The 13,332-nt window shown below is 52.4% G+C and overlaps 3 protein-coding genes; 2 read left to right on the top strand and 1 right to left on the bottom strand.

The window, feature by feature from the left end:
- On the bottom strand, positions 1-2,029 carry GSBLH_T00002402001 (uncharacterized protein). XM_013041406.1 has 6 exons: positions 1,968-2,029; positions 1,751-1,936; positions 1,665-1,720; positions 379-1,633; positions 283-348; positions 1-251 (listed from the first exon to the last, which is right to left on the bottom strand). The coding sequence occupies exons 1-6, from the start codon at positions 2,010-2,012 to the stop codon at positions 24-26; spliced, it is 1,836 nt and encodes a 611-aa protein (XP_012896860.1). The 5' UTR covers positions 2,013-2,029; the 3' UTR covers positions 1-23.
- A 467-nt stretch (positions 2,030-2,496) lies between these two features.
- GSBLH_T00002401001 (uncharacterized protein) lies at positions 2,497-3,274 on the top strand (the record flags this gene model as incomplete). The annotated part of the gene is made up of 2 exons (XM_013041405.1): positions 2,497-2,910; positions 2,945-3,274. The coding sequence occupies 2 exons, from the start codon at positions 2,497-2,499 to the stop codon at positions 3,272-3,274; spliced, it is 744 nt and encodes a 247-aa protein (XP_012896859.1).
- Positions 3,275-4,899: 1,625 nt separating this feature from the next.
- On the top strand, positions 4,900-9,807 carry GSBLH_T00002400001 (uncharacterized protein; the record flags this gene model as incomplete). XM_013041404.1 has 2 exons in its annotated part: positions 4,900-9,313; positions 9,347-9,807. 2 exons carry the CDS (start codon positions 4,900-4,902, stop codon positions 9,778-9,780), a joined length of 4,848 nt encoding a protein of 1,615 aa, XP_012896858.1. The 3' UTR covers positions 9,781-9,807.
- Positions 9,808-13,332: the final 3,525 nt, after the last annotated feature.

Here is a 13,332-nt window from a genome sequence, read left to right as displayed (position 1 = left end):
CCCAAAACTCTCTGTCCCTTCCCTTAATCCTGCATGAAGAAATAGTTTCCGCTCGCCTTCTGCTCCTTATCCTTCTGCGAGTCCATCTTGTTAATTCTCGGTCTGTAGTTATTCGGGTCGCGTCGGAACGTGATCGACAGATGCTTCAAGAATCGGTTCATTCCCGTCAGCAAGCTCTCCGGCGACTTCGCCGTGCACTCCACGCCCGGCTGTCCCTCGTACACCACCACGCGATCGGCCAGATAGGTCGCCTACAGTCATGATGCGGTCTCTTCGTCCTACCATAATAAAATCGTGCTCTACGATGAACGCTGTGCGCTTCGCGTGCAGAATGAATCGCTTGATAATCTACGCCTCACCGCCGCTCTCCTCGCCCACTCGCGCGCACACAATACGCTGCTCGGAGTCCAAATACGCCGACGGCTCATCGATCAGATAGATATTCGCGGGCTTGCCGAGCGCCAGCACCAGCGCCACGCGCTGCAGCTCGCCTCCCGACAGCACGGACAGCGGCTGGTCCATGATTCCGTCGAGATTCATCGGCTTCAGCACGTCGGTTTGGAACTGCGGGTGGATGTACGCGGCGCGGATCTTCGTCTGGAAGAGGTCCTCCACGGAGCCCTGGAACTTCGGAGAGATCGTCTGCGGCTTGTACGACACGGAGAGCGCGGGGATGGACGGGGCGCGGCCAGCCTCCTCCTCGTCGCTCTTCATGAGTCCGGCGAGCATGCGGATGAAGGTGGTCTTGCCGGTTCCGTTCTCTCCGAGCATCACGATGATCTCCGACTCGCTGAAGTTGCCCTTCTCCACGTGCAGAACGAACTTGTGTCCCTTCCCCTGCAGCGTCTTCGTCATCGCCTCGTACTCGTACAGACTGTCGCGCTTGCCCTTCTTCACGTCGTCCGCCGTCTGCGCCACCTTGAAGGTCAGCTCCAGCTCGCGGAAGCGGAGGTTCTCGGTGGGGACGAAGCCCGCGAGGAACACGTTGATGCCATCGCGCACGTTGAACGGCATCGTGACCACGCCGTACGCGCCGGGACGGCCGTACAGCACGCAGACGAAGTCGGAGAGATAGTCCAGCACGGCGAGGTCGTGCTCCACGACGATCACGTACACGCCGTCCTTCGCCTCCAGCACCGAGCGGATCACTTCGGCGGCGCGCAGACGCTGCTTGACGTCCAGGTAGGACGACGGCTCGTCGAACATGTACACGTCCGACTTCGCCATGGCGGTGATCGCGATCGCGAAGCGCTGAAGCTCACCGCCAGAGAGCTGGTCGATGTCACGACTCATGAGGTGGTTCAGCTCCAGCACAGAGCAGATCGAGTCGCGGATCCCACGCTTGTCGCGCGCGTTGATCAGCTTCTCCACTTGCCCGCGGAGATGCTTCGGAATGATGTCCACGTACTGGATCTTCGTCACCGCCGTCAGATCGTCCAACAGAATTCGCTTTAAGTAGTTCTGCAACTCACTGCCGCGGTAATACTTCAAAATGTCTTCCCAATCCGGAGGGTTGTTGAAGCTACCCAGGTTCGGCTTCAGCTTGCCCGCAAGGATCTTCAGGGCTGTCGACTTACCGATACCGTTCGTTCCGACCAAACCTAACACTTGATTCGGACGAGGAGTGGGAAGTCTAGTGTTGGACCATTCGATCGTATTCCTACCTGTGCAGCTTGAAAGAGTTCGGTCCGAATCGGTGTGTCGTTTCGTTCTCAAGACTCTAGAGGTCGATTTCACAACACTGACCTACTTTAGGAAGATTGATAATGCTGATTGCCTTGTAGGGGCATTTCTTCACACAAATACCACATCCAATGCACAGCTCTTCCGAGATGAAACTGATCTTGGAGGTAGACTTGACTTCTACACACAGCTTCCCCATCTTCACAAGGGGACAGTATCTCTTACATTCCAAATTGCAACGGCTAGGTTTACACTAGCAATCACCTCAAACCCTCCGCACCCACCTTTTCACCATCCACAATAGCGATACGAGTGCTTGCTTCCGACATTGCTTCCAACGAATCACGAAAGGACGAGTTTGATGTAGAACATCAAACTGCGAATTGATTGGATGCACCAATATTGGATTGGCCAGGGTTTTCTCTGCAACTCGAGCCTATTTGAAATTAAAAATGGTCCGAAATGATTATCACAAACGTTATCATTTGATTGTATGAAAGTGCTGAAAGGAAGGTTAAAGAGTTTGGTCTACCGACTGTTGAGAGTAGAAATCATATGTAAGTGATATTTCTATTTGCTAGATGCAGAATCTTTTTTGATTGTTGAAATGCCTCCCAGCTTCCGATTCTCCTTCATTTGAGAACCATTTCTGAACAGGCAGACTCTCTATTCCACAACTCTAGAAGGAACTTCCATTGGCTTTGAAAGAAACACCAAAACCCGATCACTTCCATTCACTCCTTTGAACAATACAATTTCTTTCTGTGCGTATTTTGTACGAATGAATGAAATCTAGTTACTTAGTCTATCATCATGTCGACAGACCGCGGAATGCCAGTGAAGAGAGATGCGAACATCCAAGACGTGGAAAATGACGAGTTTCCAATCTTGTGTGAAACTTGTCTGGGAAACAACCCCTACGTCCGAATGATTCGCGTTCCTTATGGAAAGGGGTGTAAGAGTTGTGGCAGACCCTTTACGAATTTCCGATGGAAGGCAGGGACGGACGCACGATATAAATCTACGCAAGTTTGCCAAATGTGTGCAAAAACGAAAAATGTTTGCCAGTGCTGCGTTCTGGATTTGACATTTGGCTTGCCCACACAGGTGCGAGATACATTCCTTGCCCGGCAGCAAGTTTTGACGATGCCCATTGAGAAGGCAAATCGTGCAGTATATATGCAGGAAATGGAAAAGAAGGTACTGCCCCCTTATCGGACATTATTCGTAGGCCTCTGTCGGCGACCTTCCCTATGCAAAGACTGAAGTCAACGCTACATTGCTACGACTGGCGCGAAAGAAGCCTTTCTACCAGCGAAACCTTCCTCAATTGTGTTCTTTTTATGCACGCGGCTGCTGCACACGAGGAAAGAGCTGTCCTTACAGGTATTCTTCGCATGGCGGCATTCTCTGTAGACATGAGCTTCCCCACGATCCGAACGACCCCCTGAACAAACAAAACGTGAAAGATCGGTTTGACGGCAAAAATGATCCAGTGGCTCAGAAGATTCTGGAACGAATAAAGCAGCAAGAAAAGGACGAAGAGCGCGAGAGAAAGGAGGTAATTTCCCGCTATTTGATTAAAGGATAGGAGGAGGAAGAGTCAAGTAGCGACCTTGGGTCCGACGATGATTCGGATTAAATTGTATACTTTGTTGTTTGTTTTAATCATTTGCGTGACTTAAACTGTTCCGCGGGGATGGGGTGGATTTGGCGATTATTTGAATTGTTCTTTTTCCATTTATGTCGTTAAGCTATTTCCTGTTTAGAATGATGAAATATTTCGTATTTGTATGCAATTGGTAACTTGGCGTAACATATTAGCTATTCATAGTCAGTCTGGTAACTGCTCAGGAATGGGGTGGAATCTGTCCCCAGGTGGACGACCCTCCACTTCCTGAAGCTGGTTTCATGACCCAAGTCGTTCTTGACTGCAAGGACAATCTTTATGGCAAGATTTTCTATACTTGTTACGGCGGGCGTTGGAACCTTAATGAAGAATGCCGTTCGATTCGAGATAGGTGTCTGATGCATAGGATGCCGTTATGAAGTCGATGATTTAGGATTCCGATGGTGGGGTGTAAAGGTGAATAAGACTGAAGTGATTGAGACCTCGACAGGTACGCTGAAGCGTTTCTGCAAGGCCTCTGGGTGGGGGAACTACGACGGTTCTCTCGCTTCTAGTAAAGACTCCGACTTTTGTTCACGTGATAGAGTGTAAAGGTTTTGATAAGTATCCGGATACCCCTCGTGGAGATACGATCAATATGTGCGACGGAGTGGGTACACGCCAAGTCATGTGCGATTACTCCGGCAAGTGGGTTTACATTGCTGGAGAGTGTTGTAAGCGTTTCTCTCTTCGTCTCCAACACAGACTGCCCTGCCCAGGATGGCTGGGAAACTGCTTTAGAGGATACTGTCCAAGAACGTTTCTGCGGTTCAAACATCGAGTACCGTCAATGCTCGTTTGGCGGTGTCTGGGGCGAAACGGATTCTTCGAATTGCTGTGCGTGCTGGCCGAGGGTGTTGAACGAATAGACTGTGAGGACGATGGCTACTTCCATTCCACCGCCTACAACGAAACGAATACCGAGAACCGCTGCGACAACGGCGTTGTGGTGAGTCGCACGTGCTCCAGCGAAGGCGTCTGGGGCGCGATCAGCTACGATGGACTGTGCAGTAGGCGTCGTCTGGCCCTTCTGAAGCGTAGAATGCCTGGCCGAACCCGGCTGGCAGGAAGGTTTGGTGGGGGATGATCTCTCCCATGTTTGCTCGTATGGCCGCGTGGAGGTGGTTTGCAACAGCGTGGGACACTGGGAGCTCGTGGTGAACGACTGCGCGTGCGCGCAGGAAGGCATCTGGGAGCAGGCGGAGCTGGGCACCACGCACGAAGTGGTCTGCGGAATGGGCCGCAAGCGACGAACCTGCGGAACCGACGGATTCTGGGAGGAGGAGCAGGACTTCGCGTGCAGTAGGCGTCGTGGCGGCGTGTGAGCGATAGAGTGCCCTGCTGACGGAATGTGGAGCGAGACGCCCGCTGGCGAGTACGCTCGCATGGGCTGCTCGAACGGCTTTATTCAGCGCTACTGCGGCGAGGACGGCCAGTGGACCGAGGAGATCGATACGTCTTCGTGCTGTCGGCATGAGCGAGGGGAGTGACGTGTAGATTGCGCGCCGCAGGAAGGCTGGCAACTCACCCTGACGGGCAACGAGGCGATGAAGGCGTGCCCGAGCGGCTACCAGACGCGCATGTGCGGCGAATTTGGCGTGTGGAGCGACATCGACTACAGCAACTGCCGCTGCAAGGCGATGGACGGCTTCGAGGACACGCCGGTGAACACGTATGCGAACACGACGTGCTTCGATATGGACGGCGTGCCGGACGAGGTGTACACGCAGACGCGCTTCTGCGGACCGAACGGCGAGTGGGGCGAGGTGGATCAGAGCCAGTGCCCGGTGAAGTGGTGCCCGTCGGAGCCGAGCTGGTACAAGGTGCCCGTGGGCAATCGGCCCACGAAGGTGGTGATGGGCTGCATGAGCGGCGAGCGCTATCGTGTGTGCAACGTGAACGGCGAGTGGGGTCCGGTGGACACGTCGAACTGCAACTGCGTGTACTCGCTGGAGGACGAAATCGAGCGCCTGCTCACTCCCGGAGACAGCTACGCGCTGCCTTGCTCGCTGGGAGAGCGAACGTACAAGTGTAACGAGGACTCGGGCTACTTCGACCCGGTGGATCTGTCGAACTGCAAGTGCGGAACGGACGGGCGATTCGCCACCACCGCCGCCGGAAACCTGGCTTCGGTGGCCTGCTCGGAAGGAACGGCCACGCGTATCTGCAGTCTGAACGGCCAGTGGGAAGAGGTGGACAACACGCGCTGCTTCTGCAAGGGCTCGGACGTGTGGAGACAGGCCAACGTGAACACGACCGTCTCGATCCTCTGCGATATCGGCTATCGCAGCCGCGTCTGCTCGGAGTGGGGAGAGTGGGAAGAGCCCGAGCAGGACACCTGCAAGTGCAGCTGGAACGGACTGGAAGCGGCGTTCGGTTCCTCGGCCACGGTGCCCTGCGAGGAAGGCGTGATTGAATACCGCTGCGGTCTGGACGGTCACTTCAGCGAGCCGATCAAGGACACCTGCTTCTGCGCGTCCCGCGAGGAGTACGAGATCATCTGGAACCGCCTGCCTGCTGGAGGCGAGTCGACGCCGATGAACTGCATGAACGGAGTGACCATCACGCGAACCTGCAACGCCACGACCGGCCACTGGGACGATCTGGACGCCTCGGTCTGCCGCTGCACCGAGGAAGGCGACTGGGCCGAGACGGGCGTGGGCGAGTACGCGCTCGCTGCCTGCAGTGGCCACGCGACGGGCATGGCGCGCCGCCAGTGCCATGGAAACCACTGGGGCCTGGTGGACGACTCCACGTGTCTGAGCGAGTGCCAGTACGACGCGGGAACGGGCGAGATCGTGTACATCCCTGTGGGCGAGACGCACGAGTTCGACTGCTACGTGAACCTGGCGGGATCGGAAACCTACCGCTGCCAGTACGACGAGGCGACCAAGGAATCAGTGCTGGTGTTGGTGAACAGCACCTGCGTGCGTCTGAACTGCCCCACCGATCTTCCGCCCTTCTACGTGGATGCTGGAGAGACCGAGTCGCGTCCCTGCCCTGAAGGCTTCCGCGGCAACCGCACGCGTGTGTGCCAGACCGAGGGCGAGTGGTCCGACTACGATATGAGCGGCTGCGAGGCGCTGATCTGCCCCGCGATCACCGTGGACGGCTTCATGTTCAACATGACGCTGGCGGGAATGTACGCGAAGGCGGAGTGTCCGGAGGGCTACAGCGGCAACCGCAAGCTGTACTGCGATCTGAACGGCAACTGGAATACGACGATCATCATGGACTGCACCAAGAACATCTGCCCCGCCGAGGACGGCTGGCCCGAGACCGAGGCGCTGTCGAACTCCACCATCAACTGCCCTTCAGACTACACGGGAACCTGGACGCGCCAGTGCCTGGCCAACGGCGAGTGGGAGCCCTACGTCATTCCGGACAGCTGCGTCCCCATTCCGCCTGCGATCAAGACGATGCCCTACGAAGGCATGAAACACGTGTCTCGCACGCCTTCGGCGGCTCTGTTCTCCTCGCTGGCGATCCGCAACGCCAACGCGTCCTGCACGGTGTCGATCCAGTCGACCACCAAGCCCGAAGAGGTCTACATGCTGGAGGTGAACCGCACCAAGACCGCCATGGTGGGTCGCTACCGCAACGGCGGTGTGTTCGCGGACTTCGTGCTCTCGGAGAACGACCTGTACGATCCGGAGAAGTATCTGGGCTACGGCGAATACAAGGTGATCTTCTATTCCTGCTGGGAGGCTCTCAACGGCGCGCCGATCCCCGAGTCGGACCTGGAAGTGACCTTCCACACGGCGCCCGTCCCGCCCAGCGCGCCCGTCAACATCACGCTCCGCACCGAGGCCAGCAGCTTCTACGTCACGTTCGAGGCTCCGCTCTACGTGGACGAGGCGTACCCGGTCACTGGCTACTACCTCGCTTTCCAGCCCCCAATCCGTCCCGAGATCTACGTGGACGCTTCGCACCACTCCTTCGGCCCGTTCCCCTACTTCGCGGGCCAGGTGACGCTTCTGCTTCGTGCGGAGAACGCTTACGGACTGAGCTCGCCCGACGTGGAGGTGCCGTACAGCTTCGACGACATCCTCGTGGACACGACAGGCACGCTGCAGATCCCTCTCCCGGCGCCCATCATCTCGCTGCGTCGCCAGGTTAAGAGCCAGACCAACACCGTCAATGTGACCGTCGCGGTCGCGGCGCCTGTGGAGCTGCACGACTACGTCCGCTACCTGGAGGTCACCTGCGCTTCGCAGCGCGCTCCGGACTTCACCTCGGCGGAGCCCGTGGAGTTCTCGACGTCCGTGATGGCCGGCGAGGACTACAGCATTCTGTGCTACTTCACGCTGGGCGGACAGGTCGGCGAGAACGGCGTGTTCTCCAGCAACAGCGAGATGCCCGACGCGCCGTACGCGGCGGTGGCCGTGCAGGCGGAAGAGGTCGAGGCGCAGGTGCTCCGCTTGGAGTGGCAGCAGCCCGTGAGCTACACGACGTCCCCGATCGAGGGCTATCGCGTTGAGTGCCGTCTTGCGAACGACGTGGACCCGAGCGTCTATCCCATCGCGTTCAACGTGACCGCGGAAGAAGCCCTCTTCTCCGTGGCCAACTTCAACGCGGGACCGGTGCTGTGCCGCGTGGCTGCCATCGCGCAGGAGAGCATGCAGCTGGGCGAGTGGGGCGAGGTGACCATCCAGGAGCTGCACACCTTCCCCACGGCGATGAGCATGTCGGTGGAGGTGCAGGGCGTGGCGCTGCTGGTGCGGCTGTCGAGCTCCTACTGCGTGGGCGCGACGGCCACGGTGAGCCACGGCTCCACGACGGTGTCGCAGACCATGCAGTGCACGGGCGACGCCATCACGACCACGTTCTATGGACTGGAGGCCAACACCTTCTACGATGTGACCGTGATGGTGCCTGCGAAGGCTCTGAAGTTCGCCGCGTCGGTGAGCACCACGACCGCGATCGCTGCCTCGATGGACATCTCCGTGGAGAGCTCGCTGCTGTCCTCCTCCGTGGCGGTCCTGAAGGTGGTGACCGACATCCCGGAATCTGTCTACTGCCTCGCCCACACCACGTCGCTGAGTCCCGAGTCCATCCAGGCGCAGGCTCAAGCCGGACTTTTCGATGGTCGCTACGAGCCTGCAGGAGAGCCCGTGCTGGAGCACCTGATCATTCTGGCCGATCTGCAGCCGAGCACGGCCTACCACGTCTCTTGCGTGGCTCGCTCCTCGCACACGGTGAAGCAGGCGATCAATCTGTTCACCACGCCTGCGACCGTGTCGCCTCTGCACGTCGTGGAGGTGGAGTCGGTCTACCCGCTCTCTCACAAGCCTACCTTCCGTCTCACCTTCGATGACCACATCATGCTCGGCGAGGCCGCTGCGGCGTCCGCGATGTGCGGCGGACTGACGCTCGACGCGCCGCTCTCCATCGACGAGACCGCTCCCAAGCAGAACATCGCGGTCGTGTCGTTCGCCGATCTCCCCGCCTCTCCTTCCTGCGTCCTCTTCTTCTCGTCGCTCGCCGCTGTGCGTCGTGCCTCCTTCTATCGCCAAGAGACGGGTCTGCTCAGCGAGACGCCGTTCCCCAACAACGCCGCTTCCTTCGCCTTCTCCGTGAGCACAGACTCCATCCGTCCGGCGCTGCACACCCTGGCCATCGTCAAGATGTCGGAGAGCGCGATGCTGTTCGCCACGACCAGCGAGGCGCTTCTGGACCACTCCTTCGAGTACGAGGTGTCCTGTCTGAAGGACGGCCAGCCCTCCGTGCACCGCACCTTCCACACCGCCGCCCATCCGCTGGAGGTCCGCAGCGGCCGCGACGCGAAGGAGGGCTACATGGACGTGCTGCTCTACGCGGGCTTGCTGCCTCACATGCACACCTGCCAGCTGTTCTTCCCCGCCGACGCGGTCACGGATCGCTTCGGCAACGCCGTGCAGTGCCAGCTCTCCGAGGATCGCTGCGTCTACGAGTTCGTCGTGCAGGCCGCGCAGAGTGAACGTAGGAACAGGTTGTGACCCCTCATATGACTAGCGGTGCCGCTCGTTCTCCAGAGTCTCTTCCCTGCGGACGGCGCGCAGTTCGTCCCGATCAACGCGGCGGTGAAGCTGGAGTTCAACCAGGACGCGAAGGCGAACAAGGCGGTTCGGTTCCGCTGCCCGGACTGCGCGCTGACCATCGTGTCGCTCCCGGCGCTCTGCGAGCAGCAGACCTGCGTGATCGAGAACCCGAATCGATGGGAGGCCGGCCGGACGTACTACATGGAGTTGGACGCGACGACGTTCGAGGCGAAGTGGGAGAACTCCTTCTACCAGCCCACGGCGCGCTACCCGAGTTTCACCACGGCGGAAGCGCTGTGTAACATGGAGTTCGTGACGGAGGGATGGAACTCGAACTGCAACTGTATCAACACGGGATCGCACTGCCAGTGCAACTGTGGAAGCACCGCAATCTTGAAGGCGTTCTAAGGAGGAGTGGATGTGTGTATTAGTTTTGGGTTGTTTGTGGCAGAAAACAGCTACATGGGTTTGATTCTGTGTTACAAAAAGGGGGATGCAGGGAGAGAAAGAACACGTCGCACAGTTAATTGCGGTTGTTGTTCCTTGACTTGGTCAAGCCTTTGAGCAATCGGATCTGTTGCGAGTTGTATTTCCTGTTCACCACAAACGCCATCGAAGAGAAGTAGAGCACAAACAGCGCAGTGAGGAACTACAGATGAGACAGCAACAGCTGCTCTACGTGGAAGATAAATAAACTAACATAGATGATTCCAGAATAGCTAATCATGCTCGTGATGCTCAAGTACACCCAAACAGCCTTGTACAGATCGTACTACCGTTAATCGAAAAAGGTTAAAAACCAAACCACCACTATGAAAACGATGGTATACGTACAGAGATATAGACTTGATAATAGCAGAACAAGGAAATAACTGACATTAAATAATAACAATAATATCCACTATCAAATAAAAATGATCACAAGGGAATACATCACAAACTACAACAGCTATCAACAATGGGTAAAACGCATACAACCGCCTCAAATCATCGTTAATTCTGCATAATATAAGCAACAAGTAGAGAATACTCTGGAGTAACCGTACTGGGACGCGGGTTAACAACACCATAATTTGTAGAGATCACTGTTGCGCGCACTGGAGCACCTGCAGAAGCAGGTATAGACTGCGGACTGACATAAGCAGCAGTAGGAATCGCAGGACGGGCTTGCGAAGGGTAATACGCTTGCTGGGGATAGGGAACTTCTGAAACTGGATAGACAGCAACAGGCTGAACGTCGACAGCTACCGGAATTGCAGAAGAAGGATTCCCTGGAAAAAGTTGAGTAGGAACTGCAGTTACTAGATTAGGTTTGGGAGGTTGAGAGCTATTTTCAGGATTCATATGAAATAATGAATAGAATTATATAATTATTATTGAAAAAAAGGAATTAACTTTAATACTAAATGTACAGTGGTTCGAGTAGTTGATGAAGAACAAACAATTACTTTCGAAAGTGAAGGAGACGAAAGATAACCGTGTGTATACGATGGATAGGTTTGATTTTAATTCGTTCATAAGGATACAATAGCGAATAGAAGAAACCAATACTTTTTATGCATGGTGGGGAACTGTAGGTAGTATTGGGATAGAGTGGTGAAGTGAATGTGATGGAAATGACAGTCAGGTAAGGAAGATGGGTGAGAACGAGATAGGGTGATTATGGGTCTTGTCATTGTTGATAATGAAGCAGAAATGAGTAATACATTGGTATACGATGATTGTTACTAGGGAGTTGAAAGGTAAGGATCAGGATTGCTTTTTCAAGGGAGAAAGAGACTGCGAAAGTATGTAAGTAGAAGAGAATCAAGTACAGGAATAGTAGAATAATGTTGAAAATAACAGTTCCGTTTGTGGGAATTATAGACCTGTGTGGGAAAAGATGAAAGAGTGGAATGAATTAGTGATATATATATATATATAATATGTATGTGAAAAAACGATAGAAATGTAACACCTGAAGAAAATGTACGAATTGTTAATACTATGCAAGAAAGAAGTGGAAATAGCAAGACTATCTATAAATATAACCAAAAAATATAGACAAGGAAATGATGGCAGATCACTCTGCAAAACTATGGTCACATTTACGTAAAAGAAAGAAACAGAGGAAATAGGAGAAATAAAGGAAATAGAAGAAATGGACGATACATAAGGAATCACCATAAATAAGAGGCATTTGTGCAATATTAAAACACTGCTATCATTTCTATGTGTAGGATAACATAGAAGAGCATATAGATATTGTAGAAAAATAACACTGTTTTAACTGACTTGCATAAAAAATATGATGAAGATAGGAATATCAAATGGTAGTCCTGCTATTTGGTACAAAATCCAACCAGGAAACACAATGAGTGTCTTAAAAACAAGTATAGTGGTAATGATTGTGTGAACGCATTTGATACTAGAGAGACTTTCATGAAGATTTTGGGAATCTAAGCTTCGTAAATAATGACAAAATGTTGGACAAGTCGAAATCTCTCGACTCTCAGATAAACAACGGAGATATTATTTACATCAGCCGAGTATTTTTATTCACTATCAAATGGAAGAAAATTCGACAGAAAGTGAGGTGCAACACAAATCTCTCTTTTTACACTCTGCGAAATATTATATGCGAGACATATTCAATTCCTAAAAGCGACTGGGAAAAATATAAATTGAAAGCAAGAGGTCATACAATCTCTCTGGAGGACTTAATCCCATTTAGAGGAGTTTCTGATGAAATTGAGGTTATTGAGATACAAGGTAGATGTTTAAGGGTGAGAAGTAAAGTTGTAGGGAATGAATGCCAATCATCGATTCTAGATGTACATATCGGTATAGAAATGTAGTTCGATTGAGTAATATAGGAAACACATGTGATGACGAAGAAGAAAATGACTTGCCTACCGAATTAAAAGACAAGGAGAATGAAATAACTGGAAACTTCGATACAAGGCAATCGAGTGGGAAGGAAGCAATTGATTCGTAATCGATGATTGATTTGGAACTATTCAATAGTGAAAATGAAGATCAGAAACATCATATTCGAGTGTTTTGTGAAGGCAGTGAAGAGGAAGAGGATGTCGTATCTTTTGCAGACTCGATTACAGTGAGTCAACTCATAATTGAAATGATAGGATCCGAAAATGACAATATATTTGTAACAAAGAAAGGAAGCTCTTTTGTTCTTGAGGGTGAAATTACAACATCCATAGATGTAACAAGTAGGCAATATAGGTTATTATCCAGCAATAGTGTATATGCACTCAGATAATCCAACGATTATGCTGAGTATTACTGACAACTTTGCCAAACCTTCCTCTAACTCCCCTTGCTCTATGGAGTTTCTTCTAGATGTGAGAGGATCAGAAATAATCGAGCTGTTTGGATACAACAGAGACGACGTGTTGCTCTGCAAAGAGAATGGAGATACATTGAATTTGGACGAATCTGTGTGGTCTCAGGGAGTTGTGAATGAAGATAACCTGATATGTAATCAATTTGATTGATTTGAATTATATTGCAGTTAAGAGTAGTTCAAACACTAAACAAAAATGGGTAGTGTTGAATGATAAAAGAAAGAGTATCATAGAGAAGTATGAACTGGATGAGTCGAAAACGGTCAGAGACTATCTGTCAGAATATTGGATTGTATTTTTCGTGGATTATTAATAATGTAGAAACACGAGAAGAAAAAATGGAATCACGTTATTGAGAGAAATCTGATTATTACAAATACTAAGGACAAGAAACAAGTAACCATGGATACAACGATATCATCTTTAAATGTTGCTGATACAATAGAATTGGAGAGTGTGAATAATTAAGTTAGATAAAACTTAGTAACATGGAAAACCGTAGGTAGTCTTGCAAGACCTCCAATTAACAAACCCAAACAAACAGAACCACCAAAACAACCCAAAGCCGATTCTTTAGAAACACCCAAACCTACCGAGCAACCAAAAAGAATAG

The sequence above is a fragment of the Blastocystis hominis genome (assembly GCF_000151665.1).
Source record: "Blastocystis hominis, Singapore isolate B (sub-type 7) whole genome shotgun sequence assembly, scaffold_20".
NCBI classification, from domain to species: Eukaryota; class Bigyra; order Opalinata; family Blastocystidae; genus Blastocystis; species Blastocystis hominis.
The sequence above is the reverse complement of the archived record's forward strand: the minus strand, read 5'-3'. Positions and strand labels throughout refer to the sequence as shown.